The sequence below is a fragment of the Lineus longissimus genome, chromosome 6 (genome assembly GCF_910592395.1).
Source record: "Lineus longissimus chromosome 6, tnLinLong1.2, whole genome shotgun sequence".
Taxonomy (NCBI): Eukaryota; Metazoa; Nemertea; class Pilidiophora; order Heteronemertea; family Lineidae; genus Lineus; species Lineus longissimus.
The window spans coordinates 21,337,459-21,357,820 of NC_088313.1; the positions used below are offsets into that span (position 1 = coordinate 21,337,459).

The window sequence follows — 20,362 nt, forward strand, 5'->3', positions numbered from 1 at the left end:
GTGCTGGCAATTGGGGGAAATACCTATCTCATTGGAGACAGATCAGTGCTTGGTCTGGACGATGGTGAACTGGGGATCTGTCGTCCAATGGGTTGCACCATGAATAAGATAAGAGTGTAGTCCATGCAATAACACTGTATTGTGATGTTGGTAATGTACCTATGCACTATTCACAGCATACTTGACTTCATTGGTGGTGATCACAATAGGAATGGCGTCCCCCTTTAATGATAAATATAAAGATAACACAATTTTTAAGACATCTTAAAGAAATTTATTGGAAGATACTGACCCTGCCTTCCGGAATTGATATATTTCAATTTGAAAACATGATTGTAAGAAAAGATCGACAATGAAAATAAGTGGCATCTGCTTCTGATATTACTTGATTTCGGCAAGATGGGACATTTCTGTGATCTCAAGTGGAGGTGGTGTGCGTGGGCAGAGGCAGAGGTACAAAGAAAGCCTCTGAAGCCAATTGGACACCTTCTCTACAAGAGGCACTCATTAAGGCCAGTGGGCCTCTGAAGCCAAGTGGACACTGTCTCTACAAGAGGCACTCGTTAAGGCCAGTGGGTTTCCCATATCTCAATGTTTCCTTGACTCAAAATACAAAAAGCAAGTTAAATTCAGAAGCAAACGTCAATCATACCGCCATGGAGGAACAGAGCCATCTGACGGTATCAAACACAACCAAAACAGAACTAAAAAGACCATGACCAAATGCTGTTCCTATGTATGTACACAACACCATACATACATTACATACATCAAGAGGTGTTTCTCAAGGTTGACATTGACCAAAGCTGACCACAGCTAGAAGTAAGATAGATTTCGAAAAGAGCAAGACCGTATTGCTTTTCATCATAGCACATTTCATTTATATTGCTCAAAAGTGCTTTCGATTCTAAAATAGTATTGCTTTTGTAAGGACGAAGCAGGTCCATACCTCCTAAAATAGCAAGTTTATGTTTATAAAAGAGGAAATTTGCTTTCAAAGCTGGTTCTGGCAGGAGATGCCAGCGCCATTATAAACTTGAAATAAGAAAGTTCCTGCCAGGCAGGAGATAGACAGTTCTCGACACGAATACAAACTATGCATATTTCAACAAATGGACCATAGTAGGTTCTCCCTTACTACCGGTCATGAAAGGAGGACTGGTGGAGAGAGCAGGTAAGATGGCCAGTTAGAAACTCAAGTTGGAGCCAGAAATTGATAAATAAGACAAAGAAGTGCTGAGATTCTGACTGAAATGAGATTCTTCAAGATATATACAGCTAATTGTGGAAAAAACCCGTGTGCACTTCATATTGATAACTTCAGGCTCCAAAGGAACACTTTCCAACTGGCCACCTCAGCTGATGATCAGTGGGCCACACTGACCATGGGCCAGGGTGACCTTGTGTGATATTGTCATGGATACTGCTATTTTGTCCTTGATGGCTCCTCATACAGTACCTCTCCAGAAAAAAATCACAACTGGGTTGCCCAGTTACTGTCAAATCAGTCAGGAGCCGGCCTGTCCTTCTAGCTTGCAGGAGCACATTGACAAATGACAGCTCCTGGATGAATTAACAGTACAATGATCACCAGCAGTTTATCAGACTATTAAACTCCTTATTGACACTGAATGAGCTTTCGTCAAATTTCTCCCAAAGACTTGGTCCAATGACTTTCACTTATTGCTTGTGATTCTAAGGCGATGTATGTGACTGTCCAAAACCAGACAGTGAAACCATGGTGGACACATGTGACATGGACACATTCCCTTTATTCTCTCACCAGTCACACTTACAAACATTTACAAATTGTCAGCGAGACATCCACTTACAAGAATTTAACAGGAACTTGCTTCGATAACTTCCTCAAAACCTCAACATACAGACATATTTGAAGCCACAATATCCGTAGAAAATTCTAAAAATCAAGCGAAATATTCGTTTTGGATGTGCAGATTATGCAGATAAGTCTTTGTATTCATTCAGCGTTTCCTTGGGCAACACCCTGTAAATATAGTCCACCTCTCGATGTAACTCCCACACCAGTTAGGGAGCTTAAGCCATATGAATTACAACCACTAGAAATCAAGTACGGCCCATATCTTAGACTCACTCAAACAACCAGACCCGTTACACGCAGTTCGCAGCCTTTCTAAATACATGTATTGACGATATTCCCCAAAACTTTCTATAAGATATGAAGCGTACTTGATCTACAAAATATGAATCTTGGAAAACTGGCGCTGATTATCTATACAACACAGAGGGCGCCACGTGATACCCTGTACAACACCATCTAACTAATTATACCCTGTTCGTCATCACTATGACTTGAATCGTTTCATCGCCAATATTTAAATCAATAATCTACACCGTCATATTTTATACCCTGTTTCAAAAGTACTCATATACCAGTACTACACAGGACTTGGGATCCAAATTGATGTCGGCAACCTCACTACCAGGTGACAGCTTTACAACAGAAGCTGTCCGAAGATTATAAACAGAAATACCACTCCCACTCATGCTTAAAATAGCACAGAAAGTATGTCATGACGGCCAAAAGGGCGTCAACGTTCAGACAAATTTGGTTTCACATCCTGACTGGTTTTACAGTATGTGAAGGACTGGGTATAAAAACTGCCAACAACAATTTGAAATCAAGGAAAGAAACACAAAACTTTGCGAGGCTTTCGGATAGCCTGATTCAACTGAGATATCAATGAGCTGTATCTCAAGTTCTCTACCGAAGCCGTAAGGCTCATCCAGCACACTATCATCCCCGCTCAACCTCAATTGAATCAAGCAGATAAGGCAGCAAGGCATTATCAGGATTAAGCCATTTTTCAAACAATTCATGGGAGATCAGAAGTACAATAATGTTTACCAAAAATACACCATCTATTAAGCCATGTAATCAACAATACACCATGCATGGTCCAATTAACCACATATTATCAGCTCCTTTATCACGGTATTCACCTTAGTGTTAAGCCTACATTTGAATGAATAACTTGGGGAATCTTATCAATATCATCCACATTATCGGACAGAAAAGCAAAATCATCTGCTGATTAACTCGCAAAATTGTGCTCCTGGACACCATGTAAGTCGATGAACAATTGGTAACTTTGATTAAATAGCACATATACTTCGCTAACAGGAGCCATTACAATTAAAGGTGGCACCACTGTCCACGTGTAAGCAGAACTAGCACCGAAACCATAAGCCATATGTTTTTCACAATAATTTGCCACAGAACGACAGAGGGAATGGAACAATTTCCGCAGAGCCTTGTAAACCGCCAGTCGAAATCAAATGACACTTATTAAAATCAGGTTGGATTTGTAATGAGTTCAAACTGTAATTTTCTGTAAACTGACTCAATTTCAAAAAGATATCTGGAGCAGCTTTAAGAAATCGCAAACAAGAATGAAGCTCTATGATTTCTAAAGACCGTCTCAAAAATCTGCTTCTCTTCAGTTTCACACCTTCTCTGTCATCGTCAAAGAGAGAGAGATTTGGTCTCATTATAAAGCAAATGTTATTTCACACCATTTTGGAACAGACACTTCTCACAGAGTTGGTCTTTTTAAAAAACAGATATTAAGTTCTACACACACAACTGTCCATTCAGACATTTTGTCCAAGATTTGTATACCAAAGTTAAATAAATTATCTCAACAGCTATATACCCACATATACATGTTCAGTATACACTTATTTACATAAGCCTATTTACATAATCATTGCTTTCTTTCCATTATTGTAAGTGCAGTGCATCTGACATTGCTCATTTTAAACCCAAACATAGCATCGGACTTCAACAGCAACCTCGTGCCTAGGAATGCACAGTGATTCACATACATGCAACACATGAATACAACAACACCCTAGGAACAAGGTTGTTTTTACCCGTCCACGTTCATTCTACAGTGACTGTCTAAAAATAATGTTCTAATAACTCCACCCAAGTTCACAAGTACCAAAGCATTGCAAGACAACCACTGTAGGACAGAAAAAGCAGTTTTAGATGCACCAAAGACGTGCAATCTGATCAATGCAGCTTCACATTGTTTCAAGAACTGGTGCATTACAAAGTTAGGCTTGATACAGGTGGCTTGCATTGCTATTGCTACGAATACATGTCATCCCACATATGGTACAAAACCCATCATTATCAAGGAAATGTCAACAAAAAAACCTCCCCAATTTGACAAGATCCGCCCAGCATGTAATATATTAACCTAAAACTGCTCGGTATTGTCATGTAGGGCTCTCGTTTGTTCAATGTTTACAATCACAAGTTTGACCTTGACCTAGAATACCAAGGTCACCACAATACACAGCGCTCTGGGTAGCTGCACTTGTGTCCCCTTACAGCTTACAGCAGAACCCATTCCTTGGATCTAGGAGAATACCCTGTTATATGACCACAGAATCTCTTATTTGGTGTGAGTCTTCATTCAAGTTCCATTAATCACTTACTTCAATCTATTTGCACCTAACAGGCCAATGTTTAACTTTTAAGATCAAGACCCACACCAAAACATGATTCTCAAGTCTACCCTGTGAAATGTTTAAGCCATGTATGATTGAGGTAGCTGGTCTCCTGAAGGCAAATGAGCCATGCTAACATTATGGTTACAAGTTTGTGAGTCCCGATCACTTTATCCGGCTTAACTATTTAATACAGTCTAAAAAGTGATTTTACCTTTCAATATTAAATAGTAAATCTCTTTTGACTTTTGTGCTATTTCTTTGTGACCCACCGTTGAAGACAATAAGTTAAAATCCTTAAACAGAAACAGTGGCATGCAAGTCTAAAATATATACATTTCAATTGTGATCCATTAGACACTGCAGTACATTTCAATTGTGATCCATTAGGCACTGCAGTACATTTCAATTGTGATCCATTAGACACTGCAATACATTTCAATTGTGATCCATTAGACACTGCAGTACATTTCAATTGTGATCCATTAGGATGTTGTTAATTGAGGAATACTTCCTCATTATTCCCCCACAGCAGTCCGGCTGTTATCCCAGTCATGAGTCAACCCAACTCTGTCAACTTCCATCAATGGAATACCACTGGAAGTGCTGCCATTAATAAAGTTGTGATGACTCCTGACTGATATTGCAATAAATCTTGAATTTTCCATGATCCAGCTAACAATGCTTCCATGTTTATAGCACAGCAGTTCTGCCCAATATGGGAACCAATGAAATCATCTCCCTCAGCCAAAATAAGTTTTTGTGTTGATGTCTTCAACACTCCATGCTATGTTTTTAGCACTCTCCGTACATGGTATGCTGCTGTGGCTGAGTGTACATCCGCGGTAACTGAGAGATATCTGAATGAGAGTGTAAATCAGGATTGTAACTTTTCACTATTTGATCTCGACTAGTCAAACCCGACTGATGGTTTGGTATCGTCCTAAAATGGTCTTTATCTTGCATTGGCGGAACAGCGTATCGCTGATGGTTTATTGTGGGCGTGTTCGTTGAGCACTTCTGACGAATAACAATAATTATGGCAATGAGAATAACAGCGGCCGCGATCGGCAAGCTGATGATTAACGTGAGATGCGTTGGGTCGCTAATGTGTGAGCCAGACTTCTCCGTCAGACCTTGGTTGTAGTTGGAGAGGTCCATCATGTGGATGTTGGGATCTGGAAGAGAAGGAAAACGTGGGTTTACACAAGAAAACATCAGTTTGGCCGAGTTGGACAGAATAGTGAACAGTTACCACACTAGTGCGACAGAGACTGACGGACAGGCCCATCAGGACTGTCTTCACCAGGTGGCACTCAGGGAACTCCTTGGTGTGAAAGCTGCTCCAGAGTGGTTTTGAGTGGGAGTGTTAGGACACCACAGAGACACCATTATGGGCCATATGTGACCCTGTCATTCAGCTGGATCAACTCAAATAAAGAGACGATTCCAGAAACATTTTTTGCTTACCTGGCAACACCGTGAGATAAGCCTCCCTGTAATTGAATCCCATCAGATTCGTCCCCAAACACACATAGAGACCTGAGTCGTCCTCACTCGCGTTGGGGATCACAAGTTTATTCAAATAAGATCCATCCTTCTTCGCTAACACCTCACCAGTTTTTAACACCATAAATTTCTGGCCGCTCACTTCAATGGTGCGATTCATCATCTGCTTGAGAATGTACGCGTTATCGACACGTTTCAACCACTGGAAGGCAAAGGGACGAGGTTAAGGACAGATTGAGGCGTGTATGTTGTCAAGCTTGACACAAAAATCCAAAAGTTGAGAGTCATCAAAACCTATTTACAGGACCAATCCTTGGAAAGCTCTCGATGAGCTCTTTCTGATGGTACCATTTGTTTACCTATCAACATGACCACATCATTGGACTGTTCCCAATGAGTTGTTTCCAATGGTACCATTCCTGTTGCTTTTCACTTTCCAAACAAACTGTGTTTCTCACCTGAATATGTGGTGTGACTTCACTCTTCATCATACATTGAAACGAGGCTGTGTCACCATGTTTCACAGTCGTGTTGACAGGATGAGGCGCGAGAAGCGTTGGCTTCATTTTTAACTTGTCTGAAATCAAATGGGATAAATTGTCTTACAAAACAAAACTACCAGAGATAGAGATACTCATCAGATGATTTACAGAACCCATCACAAAGATTCCATTGAACTCGGCTCCAGACCATCACATGCTGCCACCTGACAACTATGAAGAGAACTAAACCAAGAGCATGCCAGGAAGTCCTTCAGCTTCACTGTCTCTCAAACCTCTCCTGCCTGAAGACTTACCTATTACATTGAGAGTGTAAGTGAAGTTGATGGACCCAGCCCGGTTGAACACTTTACACGTATATCTCCCGCTGTCTGCCCGTCGCAGGCTGCGTAACAGAATTGTCCATTTTGTGACAGTTGCTAAGCCACGACTGATTTCACCCTGTAGAACATGGCCGTCTTTGTACCACATGACCTCCGGCCGCGGTTTGCCTCGCGCTTTGCATTTTAACTTGACTGAGCTTCCCTCTGGTGTGTCTATGTGTTTTCGCATCTTTGTGGGATGACTGAATTGTGGGGGAACTGGAAGATGAAGAGGAGACGTCAGCAACTTATGACATCCTGATGGGCCTGTTAGGGCCTACTATGAATACCTTCCAGGGCCAGATACAGCCATTTCATTGGAGCACGATTAGACAATGTTTTGACTTCTTGATCCTGGTCACAGATCTAACCTGCCAATGCTACATCACGGTTCCCTCATGATGGCCCGACCAGAGCTTCCAGGCGTGGCCAACAACATGATCCATTCATGGAGGCAACTTCAGCTTGTATTTAGCGCTCAGTAGACTCAGTTTTAGTCATGTTTTTACCAGCAGCGTCACTGCCTTCTGCCTCATCCATCATCTCATACAAAGCCCTTTAACCCTTTGTGTGCTCCCACGCTATAGTCATTGCATTTAGCAGTCGGATCATGTACGATGCCAAAGAGAGAAGAACTTTTTATCAGAAATTACGGTGCATTTGTTTGATGCAACTTTGGATAGAAGCTCATTAATCATAGCATTTTTCAGCAGAAAATTTCCTGGCTTTTGTATCTAAAGTTCCATCCTGGGGCCTGTCATTAGCAATGGAGCGTTGAAGTAGCAAGGGGCCGCCATATACAATGTGTGGCCTGGTATTGTGTAGTAGGACTACCATACAGACCAGATCGGTCCTGTCAAGTTTTCAATCCCCAAGATGTCATCTGCAGTGGACAACATTATGACCCCCATTGTAAATAACTCCAGAAAGAGGCTTGTTTCTTTGCTGGTTTCCTTCACATACTCACCTCCTGACTTATCACCAAGATCGTGTTCCAGTAGGGTAGCAGTATCATTGAGATTTTCTGCAAATATACGAATAAGATACAGAATAAAATCACTGCTATACCACTTGCACAACGGTAAACTTTTTTTTTTTCGGTTTTCAATCTTGCTCACCATCTCACCATTGTCTTGAGCCATCTTATCTACCATTCAAAAACTTCTACTTTCAGTTTAATCCACTCCACAATGGCTATGACCACTAACAGGCGCAGCGAGAGAATAAGGGCCCAAAATGAAGGGTTCGACTCAAACCCGATGACAGGCGCACAGGGTACTAATCTCCCTTATGCCAAATGAATATTCAAATTTATCGGACCCCAAGGAAAAAGGAATTGGCGATGTTGCGAGATTGTAATCAGATTTCTAACTCCAAGAAATATTTCTGTGGTGATATCACAATATCTGAGAAAGGGATGCGAGGGGCATTAAGGGCCAAATCCCTTTGAACAATACAAGGACACAAAGATGAAGGTTTCTAACTTAATTTCCATGATTAGAAAATTGTGTTAATCTCCACATACTAATGACGCATAAATAAATTACAGCGTCGATCCGAGCCACGTTAATTATTATGCAAATCTCTTGATAGTTACTGACGGGAAGTGAAAGCGCACCCAGCCTATTGTTTAATAAGATGGCGACGTAGCATTGTAACGTTGTAATATCGACATTAAGTCCTCCCCCTGCCGATGCCACGTTCTCTGAATTGTTTATCTTTCAGCGTCGTGAGCCTCAGCAGACGACTTTTGCGATGATGGGACCAAGTACAAAGAATAAGCAGACGTTCAGTTGTAATATATCTCTCGACCAATCAGCATCAAGACAATATTGGCCATTTGCGGCAACCACGGTCAAGCGCCGGACGAAATAAATTAATCAGACTGATCAGCATTACTGAGATAACGGAAAAATTCCCCTCGGCGAATGTTGGTTTTAATATCTTTAATTACAGGATTAGCATCAAAGACGTTGCTACAAGCGAGGGAGGGGATTTCATTAAAGGGAGCGGATGAATTGATTCCTTTTCTTGACAGGTGAAAGATCAGATGGACCTCACCGCGGTTACAACGCGACACTTTACGAGCCCCGCCATTATCATCTTGACCCATCTCGCTCATCAAGGAAATTAATTTTTACGACAAGTTTCTCATCCTAATGAGCTTTAGCAATCAAAAGACAGCATTCATTAATAAATGGAATAGTTTCCCTGATAGAATTGCCAACTTCTTGCTAATAAGATCCACCTGCTCAGGAACGCCTTGTGACCCCTTGCCCTCTCATCTCGGGAGTTGGTGATTTAGAGAATCACCCCTGACTTCCTTGACATGGATCATAAGAATGCAAAGTGTCCTTTGGTGTGGATGTCTATAATAGTGAGTTTGATATTCAAAACCTAAAGATAGTCAGGCATATGGATGGTACTTTACACAATTGAACTATATGATTTGTAGTCCTTTCTTTGTTGATTTTGATGCCAAGGTCAGAGGGGATATCATTTCATAGTGGAGCTCAGGCGCTTGGCGATTCTGTAAAGCTCTAACTTATGTAAGCATTTCCAAAGAGACAAAGTAACCTTAAAAAGCTACAGAAATTTGCAGCTGATACGTGGCGGCCATTTTAACTTCAACGTCCGGCCCGTCGACTGACAGACAGGTGAGTCATCAGCTCGCATCAGCGGCCGAGAGATATACAGGGTGTTGACAACTTGGGAACAGTATAATTTCATATGTAAATTGAGGAGGACACATCTGATGAGTGACGCCCTGACACCCCCACTGGCCAGGATGCCATGTGCCATGATATGGAGAGTTACCTTCAGTTCAATGGGAATCTCTGCACACACCACAGAGTAATCATTTTGCACAAACCTCAGCTGCCAACTCAGTTTTAAGCCCACATTTTAGCTCCAACTTCGCGCAGCAAGTGGTGAGACAACCAATAACTCCAGTCCTTCAACAATCATACCATATATGACGGCGATCACCAGACTGAGACAAACTGACTAATACAGATAAATGAACGTCTCATAAATCAAAACAATAAATCATAATCTGTACTTTCATCTGGATAATGAGAACAATCGGCACAAGACACGTGGCACAATACATATCAGGTGGCGGGGAAGGCAGGGGAAGGGTGACATCTGAGGCAGGCTGTTTGTGATGAGGAAAGGAGAGTACAAGATGTTCCAGTTGCCTTGATCAGATAATATCAATAACGACATATCTCAGTCACAAGTCATCGCGCCGATCTCAAGTGTGCTCTAATGTGAGATAAAAACCACTCTTCGCCCTTCAATTATCAGCTTCATCTGAATAAAAACATCCGCACCTATGACTGCTACGCTGTGAATGCAGCCAAACGTTCCACCGGATGCCACGGATGCCTCGATATCAGTAACCAAGATTGGTCAGATTTGATCACAGATGCTCAACGCAATCTTTCGTTTTTGTTGCACAAGGTTCCGTTGAATCCCTGGCAATCACTGCCACTGGGAACAAGGTTGAGACGATAAGTTTGTCGCATCTGATATTAGCTGTGGAATTATTCAAGAAATCTACGCTAGAAATGCCACATGACATTCAAGGAGGTTCTGCATTCTTGCTGGGCGATAAAGCCGTATGAACATGATTCCAAGTTGGGGGAGAGACCAGTCTGGGAGAAGACTCCAAGAGGGAATCTCACCAACGGTACTGAGGCTAGACATGCTGGGCTCGGGAAACAAGGTGAGGCGCCATTTACCATCTCAACAAGCAACGAGAGTCAAAAAGCAGGACTAACTGTCAAAGTCATGAATATGACAGTGGCAAAGAAGATGCCAGCCAACCTTCAGCTCTATCAAATACAAGAAATCCTAGAAGCAACCTCTTGCCTCTCGAGCGGCGTGATTGGCAAGTGATATCAGGCTCGCCTCAAGCTACAGCAAGTGTGGAGTTCAACCAGTCCCTGCCAGCATTCAATTACCCACCTTCCTACCATTCGCCCGTTGGCAGTCGCTACTAACAACTGAAAATCACTCAAGCAACCATATCCACCAAGAGAAGTGAACATTTTATCAGCTTGTTTATTTTCATCACGTCAGGATGCCGAGGAATTGTGCAGTTTCACGTGAATTCTATGGCTGTCTTGGCTGATAGGTGCCAGAAATCCACAATTTATAAACAACCTGGAGAATCTAGTGTTCATACTTGATAAATGTCTTATGATCACTTTCATTTTTGAAAAGAAGAAGATGAGCAAGAAATGCAAATACCCTGTTTTTAGATTTCCACCCTTATAATGACAACATAGTTACTGCATTAAAGCCACAACTTGTAATTGCTCTTCGCCATTTTGAGCTCACCCAATGAAACGGCCAGAGTCAGATGACAATCACTGATAAACCTGATTCATTTTCCCAGCAGCCTGTTTTCACTTGAGCGAATGTCGAAACCAAAGCCATGACCTGGCAATTAATGCTCCCCGGTCTTCCCAGCATTCCCTGGAGAGAGGCGAAGCAATCACGAAACTAATTTGGTTGGTATCAGCTCAGATAGATTACTAGCGGAATCTGGGAACAGCGAGAGGTGAAATGGAGCTGAATCAAGACCTGCAGGGAGACGGAGAGTTGAAAACAACAAGACCGCCTGCTGCCCCATTTCAAACATCATCCATGTTTTTGTTGAAGTAGCAAATCGTCATGATTGTCAATGCATTTTGAGGGCACTTTGACAAAACATCAACGACTTTTTCTCCAACTTAAGAATTACTTTCCTTTAGAACCACATACTGTCGTCACACTAATAACATAAAACAAGAAAAGCTTAATCTATTCACTCAGACTTGTGGTACATGCTACTTACACCCCCAATACTGCAAGGGGGAGCTAACCTATTAATCACATAATAAGAGAGAAGACTATTGTTCATCATTAGGACTAAGCTACTTGGCTCAAACAAGACAAATGTCAGATTAAGTCTTTCTTCTACACTCACCAGGAAAATAAATGGCAAACTTCACAACCTTCTCAAGAAGCAATTAATAGCAATCTAGTCTGGTAGTTTTTTGGTAACATCATTGAATGGTTGTATGATGTTGTATCTTGTCCAGGTTGAAAGCTTCTTGGCTTGATGTGATACTAAAGATTAAGTACACATTGGAAAATTAATGGGCAACTTCACAACCTGTTGAGGTGATATTAATTGCTGAGAGCCTGTGTTTAGTGTTACAAGGTTGGGGAAGCATGTCCCCTGTCAGTGAAGTCTTTATGGCTGTGATTTATAGAGTATTAACACAGCTGGGCAGCTCCAATTGGAGACTAGACAAGGACCATCAGTAACCCATATACCATTGGTTCTAAGTAGGTACACCCAAAGTCGACTTGGTCCATTTCACACCAGCCTTTGGGGCCAGCTGTGGAATCTATGTACCAATGTAGAGGAACCTCTATGACGTAAACGTGAGATTTGCTGCTAAAGCCACGCTATCATTCACTGCATCCCTGACAGCACCCAGTACACCTTACCGCTAAACAGATTTATACCACATTTTCACAAAAGGTGCACACGGAATTTCACAATGGTCAAGATTAAATTGGGATTCTCCATGCAGTTATCTCTCAATTGTGGGATCAGAATGCACGGGGTATATTTAGCGAGATTTTGGAAGGATTTTCGGTCACATTTCTCCGGTTCTTTGTGGCGAGGTTTGGGGCGGTCATGATCAAAGCGGGCGGCGGGGATGGATGACAGGGCTTGTTGATGTGCCACAAACAGAGAATGCAGCTGTAATGGAACCAGTGCCTGTCTGTCTGTCCACATATCATACCATAATTCCACGACCGCGCTATTTTGAACTCTAAAGAATGAAGTAATGCCTACCGCCTTCTTCACCTGAATAGACATTTATTTATTTCAGAATGTGCATTCATGTCTTCAAATTCTACCCCTGGCCATCTTTGCTTGTGTCCAGCCATTTTACACAGTTGACTGCAGCTTACACACAACTGTCACACAGAGAGTATGAGTTTAATTTGACATGTTTTCATTTTGTTGCTCTATGGTATGGAATTATAGAATCGTATAGACATGACAGTTTGTTATTGACTATTGGCATGGCTGGGATATTTGGATGAATGGGCGCTGGATAATAGGAACACTCCCTTTGACACAGCGTTGTGGCCTTTTGGTTCTTTATCATTGGCACTGATGGGTGAGATAGAACGATATGAGTTGAAGCCATAAATCACACGAACCTACACCAGAGTTGATATATAGGCCTACCTCAAGCCAATGTATCAAATAGAAGCTGCCAGGGGAAATAACGTTGCCAGATCCTGATCAATTTCCAGATTTTCAGTTTGCGATTGTGAATCAGACATGAACAGTGAGATTGTTGTTTATAATGATTCGATCAGCTGTAGAGCACAGCGGTGAGAAGCAGATACTATCAACATGACTGTATACATGGCTGAGCTGATTGGCTGATATGAGCCATATGGTGCCTAGATCACATTACTAACTCAATGAACTCACTCATACAAGTTTTCAAAATTGACCAGCTGATCAACACATACGACCAATACTTTTCAAAAAGAACAAAAGAGGGTCTGGCACATCTCACTATTCAAACATTACCTGGAAGTTAAGACCATCCTTTGGCTCAGCAGTTTCTGAATTGAGTGGACATCAGCCAGTTTCCTGAAATCAGCCCAAAATCAGCCTGTACCCATTCAAGAGTTAACGGTGCCAGCCAGAAGGTAAAGTGTCTGGCTTCGCTGGAAAAAAGCAAATGGTGAAAGCTCACCTTACTCACCGAGAATGACAGGCAGCCTTGCCCATCAGACAACACGGAGAAACCGAGAAAAACCGCCCACCATCCGATCTGAGATGAAAGGTCTTTATCCTGGTTTCCATCTTGAACGAGGTGTAGAATTCACCACGCAACAGGCCTACAGAAGTTTTTAGGTAATTGAATGGATATTTGGTAATAGGCCTGAGGTAAGAATGAGGTTATAAGTCTTTTCACTTTTTATTGTCATGCCGATTCTGCTGGTAATTAACTTTCGACTCTACAACGTACAGAATCCTTCAAAGATGACATGACAATTACATATCTTGGTCGAGGCCAATGATGAAGTCACTAGGCCCTGCCCAACTGAAGTGGCAGGCAGGAGACGCTCATCCTGCCTTGGAGGGGAATACTCCCTGGAGAAAACCACCTCCAAGCGCAGAGTGAACGCTGTAGAAGACATATCTTGGTTCTTGAAATCACGACTACTATAACCACGGCTGCATGTGATCAAATGTTAAGCCAGAAACAGATATCGCTCAGTAATGAATTCCTGATCGAACCGACTGTCGTCATCAATCAAAATTGTCCAAAAAACGTGGCAACATGCGACATTGATGGACGAGGTGAAAGTCAAGGCAAGACTTGGAGGGACATCAAGTCACAAGGTTACAGAGACATTGTTTGCCGTCCCTGACTCAGACCCACAATGCACCACGACTACCTCGATCAGAAGCCACGAGATATTGCCGTCATCTGATATCCAAGGATATGAGTCATGGAACAATGGTATCAGAGAGAAGAGGGACAGGTTTTTTCTTCCTCGTACTTTCAACTGGTGGAGACCAAGGGTGATTAGTACCTTATAGAAAGAGAGAGCTTCTTACAATGAATAAAACAACAGTTTTCACCCAATCTCAACATGGCATTGCCGCCTTGAGGGACAAGCTCAAACTACAAAGGATACGTGACAGTCAGCCTCCATTCTGGACGAGATCAAAGAGACGTTATTGGCCGTCTGACATGCTATTGTTAAAGGGACCTCGGGTTAAGGTTAACAAGAAAATATGTCAAAGTGAGATCTGTACTCTGATACTCGACCACTGCAAGGTCACACATCTGCAGTATCACTCGTCATTATCCTGCAGGGTTTTCAAATTATGTTTGCTATGTTTCTACACTCAACTCTGCCTTGATGTACTGAAAGGTCTTTTTCTTCAATTCTGTCAACAAACTGAGCTTTGATAATGATGAGAATTCAACTGCAACTATTGGAATTTTAGAATTGTTCTCCTATATAACATGTTAAATAGACCTCCTGTCATGATCCAAACACCTCAAGATCATCTTTTAAAGCCTTTTCAAATACAACCAGCATATCACCATATCACAAACCATTGAGTCGTGTTAACCAGTGTGAGTGAGACACCACCCACTGCCACAGAATAATATCACATTCAAACCAATCATGGCAGCTATTGTCACCAATTAAAGTTACACTCTGCAGCGTTATTGACCGGTTGTGAATAGAATCTTGCATATTGTACGGCGACTCGTGAAAGAACATCAAAAACACCGCAAATTAAACTCAAGACGGAATCTCACCACCAATCTGGGACACAGGAACCGAGAGAAAAGACGGACATCTCAAAACTGGGGGCTTCCGCTTCTTAAGGTGTGACCTTATGACCTTTACTTTTCTCACAATTTGGATGTTTTCTTTTCATTTCCATGGCGATGCCAAGATCCGAGTAAACATGGTGGTTGGAATCATGTCTATACAGCAAAGATGGTGACACATTCACAGCTCAGTGAAATCTTCAAACTTTCATTTCCGAGAGGGCAACTATGAGACTTTTGTAATTCCTGTGGCATTGATCTGAAATGCTTCATAATAATGTATTGGTTTCTTACTTTCCTAAATGTTCACGGATTGCAATGAAAATAGCATTTTTAGACAAACTAAATGAGAAGTGAGCTGAGTTAGCTGATATATACAGGAGACAATCATGGGGTTGAAATGGGTGACAAGCATCTTTGGCAGCCTGTGATTCAGCCTGTATTGATAATGAGCTCATACTCTCTGCACGTTCTTTCTCAGATGCAAATGATGTCGGCTGCATCTGCTTTTCAAACCAGCGCCTCATTTGACACATCTATAAGGAGTCCTACAAACTTGGTAACAAAAAAATTATCATCATTTTTTTTCAACTGCTGTGAGACAGTAGAATGTTCAATATCCCTCGAGCTGACATGCAAATTGCCGCCGAGCTCACATTTGATTGATGTGCAATAGAGAAAGATGCCTCCTCTGTCTTTGTTAGCCACCAAGTGGGAAAAAAGTGTATCAGACAGGAATAACGCACAAATAAGTTTCCCGCCCACCCACTCGATATTACACATGATCACACCCCTATCTCTGTCGCCAGATGAAGCACCCAAAAAAACACATCCATTTTGGGACGAGAAAATGGTAATATCAAGCTGCTGCTGAAAAAATGACGTCTGAACACCCTGCACGTTATTAACGCCGGGTCATTAATCTCATTTTCTTACCTCCAGACAGGGGAGAGCATGTAGCGTGCAGATGCTCTGAGGTAATAGTGGTGTCGATGAAACATTACAAATAGAGTCGGCCTGGACGCTTACAAAATGACGGATGATTTGGTATGCGGGTCGCAATCTCTTCCTTCTCGGCTGATTGGATAGCAACCAATGTTTAAGATGGCTGCATCTAAAAAGTCAACCTGAATTCCCTGAGGGAAACTTTATAAGAATGTCTTTTATTCCGGGACATTAGTTCGGGGAAAAAATGAGTGAAGCATGGGATATTCTAACACATGGCAATGGGTGTTTAGAATTGGCTGGTCACCAGATATGAAGAGCGAGGCCAAGAACCAGTCTTGAAACCAATCATATGATATCGACAAATATTGACTTCTATTCGAGCTTCATCTTCACCAGCAACTCGCCGTAAGTCACTAACGAAATCTTCCCAACAAAACTTCCCTTCGCACAGAACCTCATGTCACTGACCCTTATGAATGGTTAACGGGCTAAGCTACATCCCTCAACACACACACATAACAGATTTGCATAAATGAATACGAAAGAAGCGTGCTGTTCAAAACGGCTGATCATATTTGGACATGATTAGTCACATGGGTTCGATAGTCATGTTTTATTAATAAATGCTATGATACAGATTGTCGTTGTTCAATGAGGCGTAGAGCACCGAGATACATAAGACACATGACACGGTCTTCTCAAGATAACTAAGACTGATCAAAGGGTTCATCAAGTGAGTAAGACAATGGCTACCAAAACGACACAGAGAAACATCCAATTGATATTCAGAGATTCAAATTCCCCATTCAATCAACGGATCACGTGAACACTAACAACCCCCAAAAAATAACAAGATGTTTCATCTTTGACAGCAACTGAGAAATGATAATGATTACTCTCTCTGAGACAATGAATGCTCTTTTGAACCCTGTAATGACCCTAATGAGGGGCAAAGTTCCTGCATTAGCTGACTTGATGTGAGACCCTTGTGAGCAAGTGGGACCCAGGGAGACTCTTGTGAGCTTGTGGGGCCCAGCCTTGTTTCCCTGAATGAGCATGTGGGACCCTAATAACAGATTCTAATTGATTAGGTGTAATGAAGAAAAACCCTAACGACAAAATGATCAGCTCTGGACCTGACATGAACATCTGGAAGGGTAGAACCTGTACGATGAGGTCTCTGAGAGCCTCTAAGGAGGCCATGTCCGCTTGCACTAATGCCCAGGATGGAACAAGCAAGTCAGCATTTGATGGCTGGAGTACGGACCCAGAGACCAAGGAGAGAGGCTGTAACACCACTAACTGTGAGGCATCACACAGAACTTTCAGCAAACCTCTGCCACCTGCCTCCATCCCCTTCTGATTCAGTCCCTTAAAGCCAACCAACCCACATCCATCTCAGACGTGTTTCATGAATTGAGACCAAGTCGAAGTTTAACATCGAAGAAAAGACTGTGCACAACCCACGTTCTAAACAAAAATGAAATAAATCCTCAAGTTTGCACGAGACCGGCAGAATTACGTCAATTGGCCGATTCACATTTTTGGCAGGCAAGTGACATAGCGATAATGAATTTACTTCAATTCTCCTCAATGTTCAAAAGCACTCAGATTGATTGCGTCGCAAGGAAGGTCTTTATGTGAGTCAACTGAACACATTATTGAATAGGAAACACAAATTTTCAATATTTTGAAAAAATTAAATCTCTAAATTAAATCTCTAAAGGAGGCAGGATTTTTTTCAAAATGTAATTGAATTTACTTTCTGACTAAACAGTTTGCATTTTAGACTTGATTGCCATTTTTGTACAATGTTTACCTAAACTACAAGGGGAGGACATCAAGTTGAAAGAAAACACATTTTTCAGGGATGTCTTCTCTGAAGAAAGCTATCTTCCATGTTCAAAGCAATTCGGGTATAAACTGGTTTGTTTTCAGTCCAAAACTCACCAAATGCACATAATTTGTCACATTTATTATCGATACGTATCATACCCAACAAATATGGTGTCACAAACTTACCCAGCAAAATAACCGAAAAGAAACAATATCCCACTGTTAAGATTAAGATTAAGCTGTCAAATTAGTTTGATATATATTGCATTTTGACAAACAATTGACATAAAACACATTCATAAATCAGAAACATAATTTATTGCGATGACCCAATCATGATTCCTAGATCACTATTTGGTTTTGAATTGACTTTATCTCGAATGAAATGAATAAATCATGACCGGATATTGTCAGAAACAAACATGTGATGTTTATGAGGCATCAAACGAGGCCAGTCCCTCGCGAGGTCCCCCACTACACTGTCCCAGGGTCAACAGACTGGAAATCAAGTGTCACTTGCTATACATCATGGTAAGGTTTATAAAGATGAGTAAGTTTGTTATTGAGGGATATATAGTGGAGGATAATAGGTTATTTTGTGGACAAGCTTGGAAAATCAGTGATTTCAGTGACTGTGACCTGCAGGCTGGTTGAAAGTCAGATCCCCCCCCCCCCCCCCAGATGGGTGGGACACTGTACGATGAAACTGTACTCTGAATTGAGTTTTAGATGCAACTGGCCGAAGACTTTAAGAATCTGTGAGTCACAGTTGGGCAAATTTTCGTGCTATACAGGTCCTAATTTCCTATCTCAGGCTCTATGAAGAAACTGTTAGGACACGTTCACAATGCACAGCGGATCTAGTTCATAAACACACTCAGATTCTAAACACTGATAAGCTATTCAAATCAATTTGATGCATAAAACAAAGGCATTCCTGAACATTGTTTAATGTCTCTATCAATGTTTGGCACTTATTCAATTTGGCGTGGGCACCCAGGGTGCCAAGCTGTCAGAGGAGAGGTGACACTGATAAACATGATGAAGACATGTCATGTTAATGTCAAGACACTCACCATGATTTGTGTAAAGGTAACATGAACTTTAACCCCTCCTTGTCTTGACACAAGGACCTCTTATGTTTCCGGCTGAGAATCAAGTTATTATGATTGTAAGGCTACATGTAGGTATACTTTAGTGTTAAGAAATTGATTGCGGTAATTTTGTCATGCTACAGATGAAAAAAAAATTCAAGTCCAAATATTTTTTTCACTTGTCCTTTTTCTGCTCAAAATGAAGAAACATCATCAGTCACAAAAAAAATTTTCTTTGAAAATTTTTCCGAATTTTGAACTTGAGAAAAAATTCAACTCTGAAGGATGAAAAAAGGATGAAAAAATTTCTTCGAGTCCAAATATTTTTTTCATTTTTTTTTTTCTGCTCAAAATGAAGAAACATCATCAGTCCCAAAAAATCTTTTTCTTTGAAAATTTTTCCGAATTTTGAACTTGTGAATAAGTTCAACAATTTTGGCGGGAAAACCTAATCATGCATTTTGTCCCCGGATTTTCAACTTCACTAACGCGACCAACCTGGTAATGCGACCATGCAACCTCGGTCCCATGAGTGGTCGTGTTACCAGGGTTCCACTGTATATCAGTAAGCCACCACGTCTAAACCACTTTGCAAACGAGTGATTTCTGCCACTCAACAGAACACGTAATGAAGAAGTAAAAGACACTTACCTAAGATAATCAACGTGTAATTAATGGTTTTACTGCCGAACCCGTTAGCAGCGACACATATATAATTCCCAGCATCCTCCATCTCGAGGTCGGTGATCTTTAGTGCCATCTTCAACTTTTCAAATCGTTCCCAGCCTTCGTGGATTTCTAGTTTATCCTTGGACCACTCAATGTAAGGTTTTGGGTCGGCTTCCACTGGACATGGGATTTTGATTGTTTCACCAAGGATGCCGATTATCGAGGGCTGGATTTTCTGGGAGATTCGGGGCGGTGCTGAAGATAGAGAGAAACAAGGAAACATAAGAACTTGGATGAGATATGATAATGAATCGAGAGGAATAAGGTCATGATGCGAGCGACCTTGGGGAAGGTGAGATGGTTTCAAGGTTGCGCATGCACTGAAAGGAGAAAGTCATTCAGTTATACATCAAAGCGTGTACAATCAACATGGACTTGTTCTTTATGGCCTTGACCTTCACAGCATCACATCTCAGTAAATATTTATAAACATCTAACATGTCAGAGTGGTGGAATTCTCTGCTGGGCCATTTATGAGTACATTATGAGAG

General features: G+C 41.5%; 1 protein-coding gene across 3 annotated transcripts in view; it reads right to left on the bottom strand.

The window, feature by feature from the left end:
• Positions 1-259: 259 nt before the first annotated feature.
• LOC135489224 (fibroblast growth factor receptor-like 1) overlaps positions 260-20,362 on the bottom strand; it is a 65,343-nt gene continuing 45,240 nt past the window's right edge. For all 3 annotated transcript variants that reach the window (XM_064774473.1, XM_064774474.1, XM_064774475.1), the window contains exons 3-8: positions 19,794-20,066; positions 7,839-7,895; positions 6,806-7,090; positions 6,468-6,586; positions 5,971-6,211; positions 260-5,678 (exon numbers count right to left, since the gene is read on the bottom strand). In XM_064774473.1, coding sequence (XP_064630543.1) covers positions 5,296-5,678; positions 5,971-6,211; positions 6,468-6,586; positions 6,806-7,090; positions 7,839-7,895; positions 19,794-20,066 — 1,358 coding nt within the window. In that variant the 3' untranslated portion in view covers positions 260-5,295. The remainder of the gene's footprint in view (positions 5,679-5,970; positions 6,212-6,467; positions 6,587-6,805; positions 7,091-7,838; positions 7,896-19,793; positions 20,067-20,362) is intronic.